The sequence below is a fragment of the Pantherophis guttatus genome, chromosome 4 (assembly GCF_059756535.1).
Source record: "Pantherophis guttatus breed Tessera chromosome 4, ASM5975653v1, whole genome shotgun sequence".
Lineage (NCBI taxonomy): Eukaryota > Metazoa > Chordata > Lepidosauria > Squamata > Colubridae > Pantherophis > Pantherophis guttatus.
Window position 1 is genome coordinate 140497828 of NC_142066.1, and position 17396 is coordinate 140515223.

Here is a 17396-nt window from a genome sequence, read left to right on the forward strand (position 1 = left end):
CTTTTTGTCATCCCCAGCCTCTTTTATTTCATCATTTCATTAAGCATCATTTTTCATTCTTCGTAGCAGCATGTAGCACCACATATTTCTGTGGAACTCTGAAACTCTGCACTAAGCAGATTTCACATCCTCTTTCCTTACTGCTACTTAAAATTCATTCTGATAGATTATTGGAATACTTTTGCACACAGGACTCATGCTTTCTATTTCTGTAGTCATCCTACTTCGACTGTATAGGTTTTTTTTCACTCCTCTCCCTTTTTCTTTATCCATTTTTCACTGAAATCCATTTTTAATACTACCAAATAATGAAATGTTTCAGATTTAGAACCCATAATGTTTGTATCTTTCACTAATCCTCTCAATCTTTCACCGTAATCACTCAAAATAATTCATGTTTTTCTAACTATTCCTTTCTCATGCGTCTGAATGAATAAACTGATGCTGATATTTTTATTTTATTTCCATGGCTAGAGGAATTAAATGTCTTACATTTGAAGTCAAAACTTTTTGTATGCCACGGTCATAAGCAGAAAGGCCTACTTTGATCAATCATACATTTCACATAATTTTTTTTTTTTACAGAGCAAGTATAAAAAATGTTACTATTCTTACTCATTGCTCCAAAAGTGCTTTTTCAAATGGCAACTGGACTTTGTTTTTCCTTGAAAACGTTTCGCTTCTCATCCACTTCTCATCCAGTTCTGAAGAAGCTTTTTGGATGAGAAGCAAAACGTCTTCAAGAAAAAACAAGGAAAGTCCAGTTGCCTTTTGAAAAAGTACCTTTGGGGCAATCATAACCTGGATGAGTGAGAATCTCCAAAGACATTCTTACACATTCTTATACCACATGTAAAACTGCCTGCTAAGGATTAGTGCTGTTTTCGGCAGGGGTCCCCAACTCCTGGTCCGTGGACCACTACCAGTCTGTGGCATGTCAGAAACCGGGCCGTGCAAATAAGCAAAGCCTCATCTGCAGGATGCAGGCAGCATGTGAAATCACACCCCCACGGGTCCGCGGAAAAACCTCTCTCCACGGAACCAATCCCTGGTGCCCAAAAGGTTGGGGCCACTGTGTTAGGGCACATTTTAGCCAATATGCCATAAACTACAATCAAAGCTCAATTTTAATGGTAAGTACAAATGCTGAACAACAAAAAAAGTAAGAACATTCATGGAATGATATACAGTATAAATCATAATCGTAATCAATAAAATAAATTAACAAAATAATTTAATATTTTGGAAATATGCATTTCTTAAGGAATCCATATAATTAAGTGACTTCCAACCATATCAATTTTGATTCACACATATATGAGACTTGCATTGCTCAAAATATTTTTTTTAGCATGATTTCTAGCTGAACTCACAGACTTTTTAATGATTTTAAGTCATTAATACCTTAAGCCAATTCAGCCACTATACTGAACCATATGGTTGGCTTAGCAATAAGAATGTTTCCATGCATTTGCTGCCTCAACCAGTGAGTATGTGCAGCTAATAAGCTATCCATAATTTATATACCGAGGCTTAACATACTAAATATTGGAACTGGTTTGTCTGTAAGAACTCAGCAAATAGTTATTAACACCCATCTAAACATATTCCACAGTCATAAATAAAAGACCTACATTCCATTTATCCAGAGAGAGAGAAAAAGGAATACTGTACAGTAAATGCAGGAGAACCAAAATATCAGATTACATAAATGAAACAAAAAGTGCAAAGAATACAATCCAGTGAATAACTCAGTGATAACCAATTACTGTAGGTACTTAAATCTCTCTGCTTTCAAATCCATCAATTTTATCAAGAATATTATTTGTGACAGAAAAGGGTTTACCATCTGCCATTTGGTATAAGTTAAAGGATGGTTCTCATCTCAGTTCCTCAAAGCCATATGTCAGCATCAACAGTTTTGACATAATTAGCATTCGCGATGGCTCTAAGCAAAAATACAGTCAATAGGAAGGAAATTATCTACCAGATGATATAGGAACAAATTGTACTATATATCATAAAAAAATTAATACCTTTGCGCACAAAGATGTATTATAACAACTGAAGATGAGAAAGGTCTTGCTGAAATTGAAGAGATTTTAAAACGATCTCATAATGTTTTATGACTTTTACAGATAATTTTAAGGTTGGCAGAATGATTGGGCATATAAAAATGCTTCATCGTTCTGCCAACACCAAAATTATCTGTAAAAGTCATAAAACATTATGAGATCAGTCCTCTCCTAAATTTCAGCAAGAGCTGGTCTTCTTCCTCTGCAGTAGCAATCTGTAAAATTAATGTGCCATGGTGAGACCAGCAAAAAATGCTCTATTATATATTTAAAAGTAGAAGGCAGGCAAGCAGCCATATTGATAACTTGGGCCTAACCAGTGACAATGCTGAAACAAATATATTTAGAAACTAACTAGCAATCATGCAGTTATTGACTAACAACATTCAGTTTCCAGTTTATCGAGCCCTGCCCCATGTAATGCATACTGCCACAATGAAAACTTGAGGATAGCAATGTGTGTGTTATCACTGGCAACAGATTTCTTTTAAGGAAAAGGTATATCTGGTTTATCAGCAAAAGCTGAAAAAATGCTTCTTTTCCCACAAATATTATACAACTGCTTAATATCAATGCTGGATTCAGAAGCATCTCAGACCATGAACCAATCTTGCAAATCCACATGAACCATACCATCCAAAATGTATGGTGCTGAAAATCACGACAAATCTCATTCATGATATTGTATTAATAGCAGGTCTCTGCTATCACTCAAAAGGACACTAAAATCTTACAGGTATTGCACGCTTAGTGTAACTATCTGCAAGGAGATAATATATAATCATACAAATATACACATTGTCTTCCACAGGAGCCAAAACTATCCACTTTGTCTTGTTTCAACATACCCAAACCTTAACTGATGACAGGAGTATGGAGCCTGTCATCAGTTAAGGTTTTAAGGCAATTACATATTTTGCAAGATTTATGGGGATAATTCCAAAGCTGACTGGATGTCTCCATGTGCATGTACAGCCACTTTTCTGAAATCTACACACAATGCAAAGTACCTCTTTGTGCTGCCCCAATACAACATGGTAAGAACATTTGCAATACAACTCTTTTTATATCTTCTTTCTTATTACAAATGACCTTCTAGTCCATGTTTTGCCACCTTTGACTATCAATTTTCCAGACTGAAACCTATACAAATTGGGGACAGAATCTCTGGATGAGCATTTGAAGGCATAGAAATACTTGTTCTCCAAGTAATCAATTTCTACCTCTCTATTATTTCAGAAAGAATAAGCCTGGAACATGCACTTGCTAAAGTAATATGTAGTTCTGCTTAAATTCTGGCTTAATCAAGCTGCTTATCACATGGCTTTTAAATGTAGAGTGTCGTGGGGCTATAATTACCTACAACTTCCTACTCTTCCATAAACTTTAAATGTAAAGTTTTCTAAAAGGTATTATTGAGCTTCCAGTTATCTTCCATTGAAATCCTAGCTGATTTTGCATAGAATTTCCAGGATCAATCAACTGTTGACACCTGCTTTTCGTAGAAAGGATTAAATTCTAGAAATCATAATTAACAGAATAAACACAAACAGATACACACACACACACATAAAACCAACATCAAAGTTTTCATATCACAAAGAAAAGGTTACTTAACTATAAGCAAATAATGTTTATTCAAATCTTCTATTATAGACCACTAATAGAACAAGTCTGGCCTGTCATTTTAGTTCACTTACATATTTTCTATCAAGAAAAAAAAAATATTGGATAGGCAATTTACTGCAGTGCAACTTATTTTACCTGTACTTGTTCTGTGGAACTGCTGCTGAGATCATCTCCAGATTCTGAATCTTGGTGGATTTTTTCTGATCCTTCGCCTACAGAATCACAGGGTTGTTCTTGCAAGAAGCTGGTCTTCTCAGTTTCCATACATTCTGAACAATGAAAGTGAGACCCAGATAAGTTCACGTTCTGATTGGAAACGTTAACAAACTGTAAATCATTAAACTTTCCATTGTTTGGGGCAAGTTCTATGCTAAGTCCAGTATTCTGACCTGGGCTACTGTTTGGTCCCAGATTCTGGTTGGCATCCTGAGCTTGAACTAGATACGATTTCCCTGAAGTTGAAAGCTCTGGAGATTTATTCACATTTTCTGTTGACCTCTGTAAACCATGTGCAAGTTTTAGAGAGTTGTTTGGCAGTCCAACTAATGGCCTAATAGGTGGCATTAGTGCTTTGCGGGTTATTTCTTTAACATATTGTGCTGGCACATAGAAGGGTTTGGAATTTTCATCCTTTTTGACTTGCCACCAGTCATCATTAGTCTTTTTTACTAAGATGTATTTCTCCCCTTGTTTTATCACAATCCTTTTGTCTTTTGCTTCATACTCATAATCATATTCAACTTCAATGAACAGTGGGCCTGAAAGATTTTTTCCAGCCTTGTCAGCCATCTCTTTTAAAAAGCTATGTTTCCAAGTGAAAGGTTAAGCCACATGGTGTTTCTTCCTCCTGATTCTTAGAAGACCTACAAAAGAATGCAAACATATTACCATATGATCATATAATAAATGTGATCTTCAGATTATTTATATATTAGAATCCTCTGACAAATCTCATATTTGGGAGGAATTAGCTTACCAAATCTTTCAGATAAATCTCCCTGTTGGGAGATATAGGTTTCCTTGGCAAACCCCCCCCCCCTCTTTTTCCAGAAAAAAATCTACAGGCATAAACCCATGGAAACTTGTTTCAGCATGTGCACCTTACATTAAAGAAACAGAACTAAAATATTTTATTACTTTGCACGTTACTTATATCTGAATTTTCCTCTAAAAGTCCAGAATACAGCATTGAAATATGCACATTAGGAAAAAAATTATAACTGGGGTAGTAATTAATATTTTTGTGGAGATTATTTTTACTTAAAATGATTATGGCATGATATGAATACACAATACTTCCCTTACACTATTTAAATTTTAACAAAAGAGTGGTGAAAGTAACTGAAAAGTATTGATTTTAAAATACCTTACATTTCTAAATTTAAAAGTAAAAAGTATTTTAAGTTTCCTAATTGTTCTAGTTTTTTAAAAAAATATGGGTATAGAAGAATATAGTGCATAATATCTTTATGTTCTTTAAATTACTTATTATAAATTCTACAATGAATTCTGTTTTTTAGTTCAAGACAATATCTTACTTAACTAGCAAATTATTTAGCCCAGGTAACACTATATTTTAGGAGGAACAAAAGAACTAGGAAAGAAAGAAAGAAAGAAAGAAAGAAAGAAAGAAAGAAAGAAAGAAAGAAAGAAAGAAAGAAAGAAAGAAAGAAAGAAAGAAAGAAAGAAAGAGGAAAGAAAGAACTAGGAAAGAAAGAACTAGGAAAGAAAGGAACTATATTGATCTTTTCATCTTATGCTCACTATCTCTTTAAATACATTTTGGAATTTAGTAGCACCTTTAAACTATTCTATCAATGTAAAATATCATGACTAAATACTGGAATCAGTGAATCTATTTATATATATATATATAATGGTAAGAAATGTCATAATATCCCTTTACATACCGTGTTTCCCTGAAAAAAAGACCCTGACTTACATTTTTTTGATCCCTGAAATAAGCGCTTGGCCTTATTGCCATGTGCTCAAAAGCCCAATTGGGCTTATTATCAGAGGATGTCTTATTTTGGGGGGAAACAGGGTATTTGTATCCATCTTGCTTGTACTGCCCATATACTTTCTAAAACAAAATAAGGTAAAGATGATGAAGATCTAGCAAAGATCTTTTGGTGACGATCAAAGTTTTTAAATGTTATCAAATGCAGTATTTTGCTGAAATAAATGGATCAGGACCTGCCATTTCAATCTTCTTAATTTCTAGATCTTATTTATTATCTATACCTATACAGTCTATTTGGGCACTGACCAGATTCAGAAATATCTCACAGGGTTTCTGCATAATCTGCCTTAAGCCATTTTTATATTTTCTTTTATATTCCCTTTAAAGTAAAAATAACCAGGGTGATTAATAAATTAAAAACAAATAATACAACATGTGAATTAGCAAAATGAAAATCAGCATGAATTGAATTCAATCATTCAGATAGTGAAAACACAGAATAAAATTCATTGCCAGAAAGTAATTAATATAGGAACCCAAGCCATGGGGGGGAGGGGGGAGAAATAATTTGATTACAATGAAAGAAAAGTTCCTTTATTCAGTAACTATAAATTAATTTACCTAATTAAACTATCCAAGCAAACATAAAATAACTTCAATCTCATAAAATTTCTTCTTAACAAACCCATGCTGACTTTTTCCCCATCACAGCACTGTGCTTGGAAGGTATTTACAGCTCAACCTTATGATCTGCTCTAGAATTTTCCCAGAAATCAATAGAAGACTCATTGGTCTACAGTTCCTGGAACCTTCCTTTTTCACCTTTTGGAAGGCAGGATCAATTTACCCAAGCCAGATTTCTGTTTTGCCCATTTTCTAGAATTTCTCAAAGATTATTTTAAAAGGTTTAGTCAGGTCATCAGAAACCCCAGGATATAATCTATCTGGCCGTGGGATTCAAACATTGCCACTTTTCCTTTCCCACTTATATTAACTCAGATTTAATCACCAATGCCACCAAATTCATTCCCTTTGATTTCATGCAGAGATAAATATTTTAGCATACAGTACAACTCCTCCTTATTGTTGCTTCTGCTGCTTTTGAATAAATTGTAGCCTTCAGTTCAGTTGCTATATTGCAACTGAACTGGGAATCATTCCATCAGATCTCAGTCACACTTATTAAATAATCCCTCAGATAATGAAGACTATGACCTTTACAGGAATGTTGTTTATGGTTTATTACTGATTTTTAAAAGCTCAGTTTAATTATTTTTCCAGCTATTCCTGTATCTTTGTTACTATTCCTACTCTTTGTTAGTTCTGAGGTTTTGCCTTCATTTCTCACATGATTTAATTTAAGTCCTTCCTGATTAAATTCAACATGTTTTGGTTAATCACATTCCACGATTTTGGTGAGAAAGAAATCTATCCCTTACCAACTGTCCATCATACATAGCTATGAGTCCAAAATCAAATTTCTTCTTCAGCAATTTCAAAGCCACTGATTCTCCTGCACTATCATTCTTTCCTTTTCCATTTCTTTCATGGATGAAAATAGCCCACCCAGGTTCTCCAGCTTCATGGTCCAACTGATGTACTTGTAGCTGCTCATGTCATTATTTGTTACGTTAAGATGTAAACCATGATTTTAAATCATAACAGCCGAGTTCATACAACATTTTAAGGTAAAGACAAACAAGCACATAATCACTTTTTGTGTGTGTAAATGGAATGGAATGAACTATGCTGTAAAAATTAGTACTGTTATTTTAAATTCAATGATAAGTATAAGTTATATGTCCCATTTATCAAATAGATGTAAAGTATTAGTCACTGAAAAAGGTGGTCTTAAAATTCATACTGTACTGGTAGTCCTTGACTTACAACAGTTCATTTAGTGACCATTCAAAGTTACAAAAAAAGTGATTTAAAGCCATTTTTCACACTTATGACCGTTGCAGCATCCCCATGGTCATGGGATGCTTGACAACTGCTTGACATATTTATGACAATTGCAGTGTCCCGGGGTCACCTTTTGTGATCTTCTGATGAGCAAAGTCAATGGAGAATCCAGATTCACTTAACAACCATGTTACTAACTTAACTGAAGTGATTCACTGAACAAATGTGTCAACAAAAGTCATAAAATGGGGCAAAACTCACTTAACAAATTTCTCACTTAGCAACATAAATTTTGGGCTCAATCGTGGTTCTAAGTCAAAGACTATTTGTATTAAACTAATGCAAGTCAGTGAAGAGTCTGAAATACAATGTCTAGAAGCAACATAGAAGTCACAGAACCTCTTTTAATTTTCAAAATAATACATTTCAGGAAACAACACTTTTCAAAAATTTTAAAAGATTATAAAAGTATGACATAATTAGATCTGTTGCTTTTGCCTGCTTTGTGATGTTGATAGCATTAAGTTAACTAAAGAAATTATCAACCTTACAAGGTTTAAAGAAGTACAATTTAAAAACTAGTCTACTGAAGACTAGACAATAGATACTATTTATGTCTTACAGAAATGCTTGCTCTCTCTCTCTCTCTCTCTCTCTCTCTGTATGTGTGTGTGTGTGTATTCCCTTCTCACCACTCTATAGATGATCTGTATCTTTAGATTTAGATTTAGATTTTATTTGATTTATATACCGCCCTACTCCCGAAGGACTTAGGGCGGTGAACAGCCACAGATAAAACACATAAATACAAAATTTAAAAGCAAAGTAAAACCAAATTAAACAATTTTGGCCCAAGACAGATTTAAAGCACCCCAATAATTTAAACAGATTAAAATTTACATTTTAAAAAGGGAAAAAGGGAAAAGATTAGGCCAGGCCAGCCTGATGGAATAAAAAGGTCTTAAGAAGGAGAGATGTTACATGGGAGCGCCATGTCGCTCCCATAACCACCCGCGCGGCCGCACTCTGCACCAGTTGGAGCCTCCAGGTGCTCCTCAAGGGGAGCCCCATGTAGAGAGCATTGCAATAGTCCAGGCGGGAAGTGACGAGGGCATGAGTGACCGTAAATAAGACTCCTTTCTCAATTTCAGGTCCTCTATCAATTTCAGGTCCTCTATCAAAAGCCTGGGAGGATTTTGTGCAGGATCTTACCTGTTCTTAGCACAGCACTCTTCCTGACAAGTGAGCTCTGATTTTGTTCTTGGGAATGATCTGAATTTAGATACCATTGCCCCGAATGCTCTTGCCTCTACTGGGACCACCTTGGCTTTTACTTTATACACATATATACACACAATGGCAACACAATAATATGCTTCTTCAACTGCAGACTATTGTGCTGGCAAGCATTATCCTCTACAGCTGTAATGAACACATTAATGATGTCAGACAAACAAAGTTAGTCATTGAAGCTGTAGTTAGAAGACATTTTGATTTTCATTTGTTATAAGATCTTACCAGCTGAAGGCCAGATGAAGTGAAAACCAATGAACTGGCCTTTATACAATAGGCATTTTCTCTTATGTTGTGACTTGTCAGCATCTGAGAAACATTTCCATTAAACCCACGATTTCTGGGTACATATTGTATGAGAACAAAATACACCCCCACCGGCATAACTACTTTATTTGTGCAGATTTTTCTGCATTTCTATAGCCTCATTTCAAGGAAGCCAGCAGAGCAATGTAGACAAAAGGCTTGCCTTATTTTCCACATTTCACATTAAAAAGAAATTCTGACAATTATCAAGCACATAGAAGTCTGGAGAAAAGATAGCAGCGTTTCTAGTCACCATGACAGAAAAGCAAACATACTATGGAATGCCAAGTCCATGATTTTCATAACAACATTCTTTTCACATTTTTAGAAAGAAATTGATTTTACACACTAAAATTTCATAAGAATTTTACTTGACAGCTGGCATGACTCATTTGTACTCAATTTCATATGAAATAGTTTCAAAATGAGCATAAAGATAAAACAATCACAGATGGAAAGCACGGACTGTCAAAACCAGTTAGAAAAAATGGTATAATTCTTTTTCAATGTACTTCTCCAGCAACTTGGCTTTTTTTCAAAAATAGAATCATTCTTAAGTTAGAAGGTGATCACTGATTTAGATTTGGCATTTTAGGATGCTCAGAATTTTTAAATGGTAAATAACACTTCACAAGTATATAGATCTGTTTGTCTCTTTTTCAGATTATCTAGCAAAAATATATGGCTAGTATACTGTGTTTAAAGCAAATAAAATAAAGTTTAAAGTTTCTTATAAACAGTAAGTTAGGCAGGATGGAAACCTTTCACTAAAAACAAATGATGATGATGTCCCCCACATACATATTTTGCAATATATTTTATGAAGTGAAGTAAAATTATACAAAGCTTCTTACTTTATCCTGGATGAGATTATGTATTTAACCATCAGTACTGGAATTCTTAAATAGCATATTAACAACTATGCAGAAGCTTTTAAGCAGTATGTTCTATGCAGTAACCTGCCTTTAAAGACAAATCAACAACTTCCTATCTAAATGATGCTTTTCAACAAGCACAAATGTAGATTTCTCCATTTTGGAATCTTTCTCTATATATAAAGTTTTTCAAGAGGAGTTAAGGAAAAGCAGAAGAAAGGCATGCACTCTGTGCAGAAACAACATAAGCATGAACACTTCCGGCACAAACCAACACAGGACAAACAATCTCCCTATGAAGGCTGGTATCACCAGGGTTTCTACATATTTCCGGAAACAGGTTGTATTGCCTACAGAAAGAGAAGGCAGAATTATGCCTGGGCCCAAATGGAAAGGAAGTGAAACTATTGCACTTTTCTGCTCTCTGGAACACGTGCCATTGCCAGACACCAGTGTGTGTGTGTGTGTGTGTGTGTGTGTGTGTGTTGATGCATATGTGCATGTTTTTGCGTGTGTAGGTAGGTAAGATTGGGCTAGATCGCTCCTCATAAAAATAAAATACAAGATCAAGGAAGGCTTCCTAAAAATTGTCCATCAAAAGAAATAGACAACATCATGCTGTGCACCTATTTCCCCCTCCCTTTCCCCCCTCCCCCAAATAAGTTTGATGCCAAAACTATTTCATGCTAAACCCAGTCAGTGCTGTAGAGGAAAGTGTGAAACCCCGCACCCACACACTGTGAAACGCCCCCTCCCCATACACACACACACACATCCACCGACCATTGCTCAGAGCCTTCTCCAAGTGGGGTTCAAGACACCGGTGTCTGGGGATTATACAACGGGTAAACTCAACGCAACTAGAAGACACCACTTCCACTTGGCACAAAGACACTTGTGCGAGCAACACCATGCAGCACATACGGCAAATGTGCAACCCTTCCACCTCGCCCGTCACACTTCCCAAACTTTGGGGGACACAGACACACACACAGACACACAAAGAAGGTTCAGCACATTGGAAAGAAGTGTACAGGAAGCTCTTTCCCGCCACCTAATCGCCGTCCGGATTTCTCCGGGAGCCGCAATTCTCTCGCGCTCCATCCTCACCCTTTGCACACAAACACAAACACACAAACACACACACCCCAAAAAAAAAAACTGGGAAGAGGGGAGCGTTACCCTGCATTACTACCCCCGGAGGGAAACCCTGTGTAAAAGGTGGGGCGAAAGGAGTCAGGCTACGAGGAAGTCCGTCCGATGCTCCTTCCATCCTCCGCAATTAAGCGACGAAGGCACCATGGGGGAGCATCGCCGTGCTTGGAAGCGGCCGCGGGCGGCGGCGACGCCCCCTCCTCAGTCGAAAGAGCCCCTTCTCACCGGAAATCGGAGCCCCGGGCTGGCGCAGGTCCGCTCTCCTGGCTCCGACGCGGCGTTTTGTGGAGTGGCAGCCGCGGCTTCCTTCTCTTCTCGCTCCGCCCCTCGCCCGTTCCGCCTTTTCTCCAGCTGCGGCTCCACCCCCATCTACCCTCACACACACCCCACCCCCACCCCTGCAGCCGCAGGGGACCCAGCAGCGCGGCGTCAGAGGTCCCCGTCACGTGGTGGGGAAGGAAGAAGAGAAGCGAGGGTGGTGGTGGGCGGGGGGAGAAGAAACGGGCGGGAAAAAGTAAATCGGAGAAGGGGGTAGAATGCCGTGTTTCCCTCACAAAAGGCGACCTCTCGAGCGCGGCCGATAGCGCGCGCATGCGCACCGAGGCACCTTTTTCCGCGTCTTGCTCGCCTCAAGACGGAGAACCAGCCTTTATTGAGCCCAATGGCCGCCTAAAGGCGTTGATTGTTTAGTTTTGGACTCCTTTTGGAATAGAATATAGATAGATATTCTATCCATAACGTGTTCTTTCAGGTGTTGCTATGGTGTACCCATAGCTTTGTATAAACTGAGTCCATCCACTTGGCTGCTGGTCTTAAATCTTCTTTTGTCTTTTCTATTTTCTTTGAAGAGCACAGTTGTTTCTTCGCATAATGTGAATAATTTGGATTATCCAAGATTTTGGATTAGTTTGTTCCTTGATTCCTTGCTTTTATTTTCTTGAGTGTCCATGGTGGTCTCAGGTGTCTTTCTCCAACACCAAAGTTAAATGCGCCAAGCCATAAAATCATGCTTTTCTGAACCGGTTCATTAATCGATTGAGGCTAAATTATTATAGTCTCTGCCTTTGGAGCCTTTAGTCTCTCATCCCCAGCTTGAGAGGAAGTTAAAGTTACAGGTAGACCGTCCAGTGGCCATTTGAATTTGTGATGGTGCTGAATGAGTGACGCTTAAATGATCAAGAGTTCCAGCTGTTGTGAACTGGAACTCCATTTGTGAGCTTTGCCAGCTTTTGACAAACAAAGTCAGTGGGGAAGCCTCAGGAGGTCATTAATGGTACTTACATGACGTCCTCACTTAACAACAGCTTGGATTCAATTAACAATGAAACCGGAAATGTTGGAACTGCTTTTGCTAAGCGGTGGGGTCATATGACATCATGCTTTATGACAGGGATGATGAAAGTTGCAATTACCCTTGTTTTGTAACGCAATGTAATTCTGAGGATACACATTTATTAACTAAAGCCCATTCATTTATTAACACACATTTACCAGAGTCCTTCAATTTCTACTAAATATATAACTGGACGATATATGGGCCATGTCCAAACATGCACATATGATTTATAGTAGAGAAAACAAGAAATTTTAGATAGTGACTTTATGAAGGAATGGTGACGACCCACCTCTCACAAGTCTGGAGTTGTCCAATATATTCTACAGAATTTTATAATCAAAAGAGATTTGACTTGACGCCTGAGGATATATAATATGAAACTATTTCAAGAGATTATTCATGCATGTTATGACAATCCTATGCAAAAAGGTTTACTTAGAAACGAATGTCACAGATTTAACATATTGTGTTAAAAATGTGATTTGTTTTTTTGGAGTAGGAAGACATGTGACCCACTCGCCATAGTGATATGTGTGAGCCAAGCCATAATAGCCTAAATAGTACTATATAATATGTTCTGGATTAATAATATGTTGAATGCAGTTATCCTACAAATGTTTATTTAGGATTAAATCCATTGGATACACCAGAATCTCTAATTTTACAGCATGCACATTTAGGCTTCCTTTAAATTTAATGGGATGCCTTTTCAACAAACATGATAGGGTTTATTTCAATGTCTCAAAAACTCACCTTTCCAATTCCATTCCAAGAACAATCCTGTGAGGCAGGGTATCCAGGAGAAAGTTACCTGGTCAATGATACCTATACCTAGTGAGTTTATATAGCTGAGTATGGACTTAAAACTGGGGATGCTACATTCCTAGTACAACATCACAATATTACCTTTAAATAACCCTCATTAATTACAGTTGAGGCATTTATATAGTAAGGTCCTTATTATGAATTCTCAAATATAGGCTGTTGCTTTAGCTTTCATGGTATAATCCCCCAAATTTAATGAATGAGATTAGGATAACTCATCTGTATTTATTTCTTTATGAACAGGAACTCAACTTGTTCCTTTAGTTCTTGCAGTCAAGGATTCATGGGAGGAAGCTTTCTGCCTGGAGTCATATATGGTCAATTGCCCAAGTTCTCTGGTATATTTGCCTTTATTTTTCATGTCAGTCTGTCATTTGCCTTGTTCCACCTCATGTTGCTATCTACACAGCTGAGCACTCATGTAACTCCTACTCTTCACATATGGCTTTCAACTCCCCTTTGCACTGAGAAACAAAGAAAGGAAGTAAATATGGCTCAGCAAAGATGGCTCTCTCAGTTTGAGGAACAGAATATCCCTGACAACACAAGTTGGATATGTCCCTTCTTTCTTCTCTTTCGTGCATTCCCACCCCCCACCCCCACTGGCTGACAACAATCTTTGTGTAATTTGTCTAAAAGAACCTGACTTCCAAACACTAATATTCACTTTATTTTTCACTTCATTCTCTCCTTTTCTCATTAAATTCCCTCCTACTCACATTCTCTACTCCAACAAATTGTCTGACCTGTTAACTCCTCAGCAAGCGGCATCACACTGGAGTCAAAGGGCATGAAATAAACTTTGTCATGGCACATCCAAAAAAGATTTATTAACAATTCTCAGGTAATTCTTTCTAACCCTCAATCTAGCCAGCATGTGGTTCTGATTCATATCATTAAGTGATTTGGACTGGACAATCCATGTTTTTTTCATCTCATATTTTCAATAAGTTTCAGCATCTTGATTTCTCATGATTGCCATTCAAGGACAGAAGAACACTGAGGATGACAGCTGTTCCTTTAAAAAAGGATTGCCACGGAAAGATACATATTATTTGTTAGTAAGAAAGAATGCTTGTGAAAATAAAGGAAAATATTCAATGTGAAGATCATAGGCAAAGCAAATTTTCCTACTGAATAAATTTTATAAATTAAAAAACACATTTAATTACAAATTTAGGAAGCTACTGTTCCTTGTGCAACAGTTCCATTAACAATGATGTTATTAGATGTTCAAACTGGTATCTCTCCACATGTTTGACTCAACATACTTTTCTCAGAAGCTTCACATTTCTCATCTGAAGTGGGTCATAACATATTACATGAATTGTTACTTTAAAGAAAAGTAGCATCTCTTAGTTTGTAAGGATGGTTACCATGAGGGCAGGAACTTGTTATGCCAGGCTATCAGTCCAAGTGGAGCCTATTTTGAATTCTCTAGGATTATTCAACAATTCTCCCAAATTGTTGATATAAACCAGATTTATTCTGAACTGCAAAAGATGGGGTTCAAAAATGGAAAGATATAGGAGGTGCACTGAGTGTAGTATTTGTTCTTGGTGCTTAAGGAAGGCATATTAACTTACATTAAATGGTTTTATTCCCTTTTCTTTAGCAGTCTGAAATCTGTTTGATATCTTGGTTGTTAAACAAGTATTTTATTTAAATAAGCCATTGAAACCTGATGCATTTCAAGCAAAACTTTAACTTAGCAGCTAATTTATATTCTATTTATCCACATATATTAAAAGTGTAAACATAAACATTTTGTTTTATGACAAGACGCAAAACAGTGTAGTTAGTTCTCCTGAATTAATACAGTATATTTCACATTAAATTAATCCTTTACAGATTGAATCCTGATTCATTTAAATCCTTTGTATATCTGTATATTAATCAGTATAAAATCCTTAGACAGCAAACCTCACACTCCCTTGCATGGATGATGCCAGCTGGTAGGATAATGAAATGTCTACAAGCAAACAACCAAGCTGAAAACACCAAGAATTCTACAATTATCAACTAATTTCAGCAGATTGGATCAGCTTTAAAGAACTACTGCTTTTACCTTGCTTTTACTGTTTATTTTTTTTTCAGTAAATAATGAGGACAAGAGTTACAGAATGGGATGGTAGGAATCCTTTTAGATGTATTGCAGAGATATGAGGATGAAGACTATTACAGCTGGGCACCTCCAGTTTCAAAATAATGGCCATTCAGTGTAGAAAGAGATCAAAAATGCTTTTAGCCCCTTCTGAATAACAATAATTCTTGCCCCTTCTGAAAAAATCTTGCTTGCATGTAAGAGGGCCAACAGTCTGATCCCCTTGGCTTCTGTATATTATTTATACATATTTTTCTCTAAAGTACAAACATGAGCCATACGTAGCACATGTGCTGATTTCTCCAAATCACCTTTTTCAACTAACACCCACTGTTATGAAATGCCTTTCTGTAACCCCATTGATGTGGGTTAACTTTCTAATTTCCTGGCATTTCATGAAACAGCTCAGTAAAACACTTTTGCAGTCAAGAATGCCTGCCAAGCTCATTCCTCAATTCTGACTGTTCCTTAAGAAAAAGGCAAAGTGATTCAGATTTCTACATCCAGCTATTAAATGCCCTCAAACCATTTGAAGAACTCCCACTGCTATTGGGTAAATTAAATGTAAAGCCCTTTGGGATGAAAAGTGCTGCATAAATGAAAGGCAATGTCATTTTGCAGGCCATAAAGGAACAGAAACAAGGCTGCAATAATTCTGCTAAGATACTGCTCCAGATATTTTTTTAATGATATTTTCCCTGCTTCTACTTTAAGTAAGCATGTGACCTCGTTTCTTTTTCCAAAAAATAAAGGCCATATAATGTTTTGAAATTTATATTTGCATTGCAATCCAATACACTTGCTAGTTGTATACCTAAAATGCAAAAGGCTTAGTTTCAAAAAGTAAGACAGAGAAGTAATTCATGGCCGTGTCATGTGGTCATGTCAATGCTGAAACCTAATCGTGCTGTATATGGGCTGCCAAATTTGGATGACCACTAGATAATGACAAAGTTCTATACAAAACTAATTTTTTGCTGCCATCTATCAGTCGTCCAGATTTGTGTAGCCTAGATCTGGAATGCTTTCTGGAAACTGAAGTTTGAACAACAGCCAACGCAAGACATGGATTAGGAAGGCTCTTGGTTCAATATGAGGCACTTTGTTGTTGCTAAACTACAATTCCCAACATCCTTCCACATTGGCTGCTTTACTAGGGGCTACTGGAAGCTATTGGTCAGCACCATCTAGAGTTCTGTAGGTTGTCTATCTCTGCACTTGAGTGAATACAACATATCTCTATCAAGCAACCATAATGTTTGTGGCAATCATGAGAAGCACATCTCACAAATAATTTGCTTAAATCTATATTAGGCTTAGATTAACTGCTAATACCAGGTGGGCCAAGCACAGACTGCATCAGACATGGGGGAGCTACTATAATTTTCACTAGATCGATCTCAATTTAATATATTTTATAGTGTGTTTACAAAGACAAAATTATGAGGATAGGAGATAGCCCAGATGATGCTATCTTGGGCTCCTGGAGGAAATATAGTATATAGATAGAACAAATAAAAGTAACTCAAAGAATCTAATTCTTGTGCAGGGAATGGAACTCAAGACTCTCCAGTCCAGATAGAGCCTCAGTCTGCTGAATTAAATGGTAATTGTTTCTAGGTAAATTTCAGAGACAGCAGCCCTACAGTTGCAATAGTTATCTGGGTATGTCTTCTATGTCGTTTTCATAGGAGCAACGCCTCTCTATTCTTTTCTTTAACTCAGATCCTTGGCAGCTTCTTCCTACTCACCTCTTTATAGCAATATTTTTGCCACCTCCACAGATTAAACAATACAAGCACCTCCTTCTCCTTTTAACAGTCTAAGAAAACATTTCTGGTAGGAAGCAGGCAGTTCAATTCACATGTCAATTCTCAAATGAATAACTGTTTTAAAATACACTATTACCTAAGGGTTTTGTTTTTTTTAA

General features: G+C 36.8%; 1 protein-coding gene across 6 annotated transcripts in view; it reads right to left on the reverse strand.

Moving 5' to 3' along the window:
• ARHGAP12 (Rho GTPase activating protein 12) overlaps positions 1–11798 on the reverse strand; it is a 52609-nt gene extending 40811 nt beyond the window's left edge. For 2 of the 6 annotated variants that reach the window (XM_087892976.1, XM_087892979.1), the window contains exons 1-3: positions 11427–11798; positions 4094–4567; positions 3840–3973 (exon numbers count right to left, since the gene is read on the reverse strand). In XM_087892976.1, coding sequence (XP_087749102.1) covers positions 3840–3973; positions 4094–4493 — 534 coding nt within the window. In that variant the 5' untranslated portion in view covers positions 4494–4567; positions 11427–11798. Of the gene's footprint in view, positions 1–3839; positions 4568–11228 lie in introns of all 6 variants that reach the window. The other 4 variants (XM_087892974.1, XM_087892978.1, XM_087892977.1 and 1 more) reach the window with 3 other exon arrangements.
• Positions 11799–17396: the final 5598 nt, after the last annotated feature.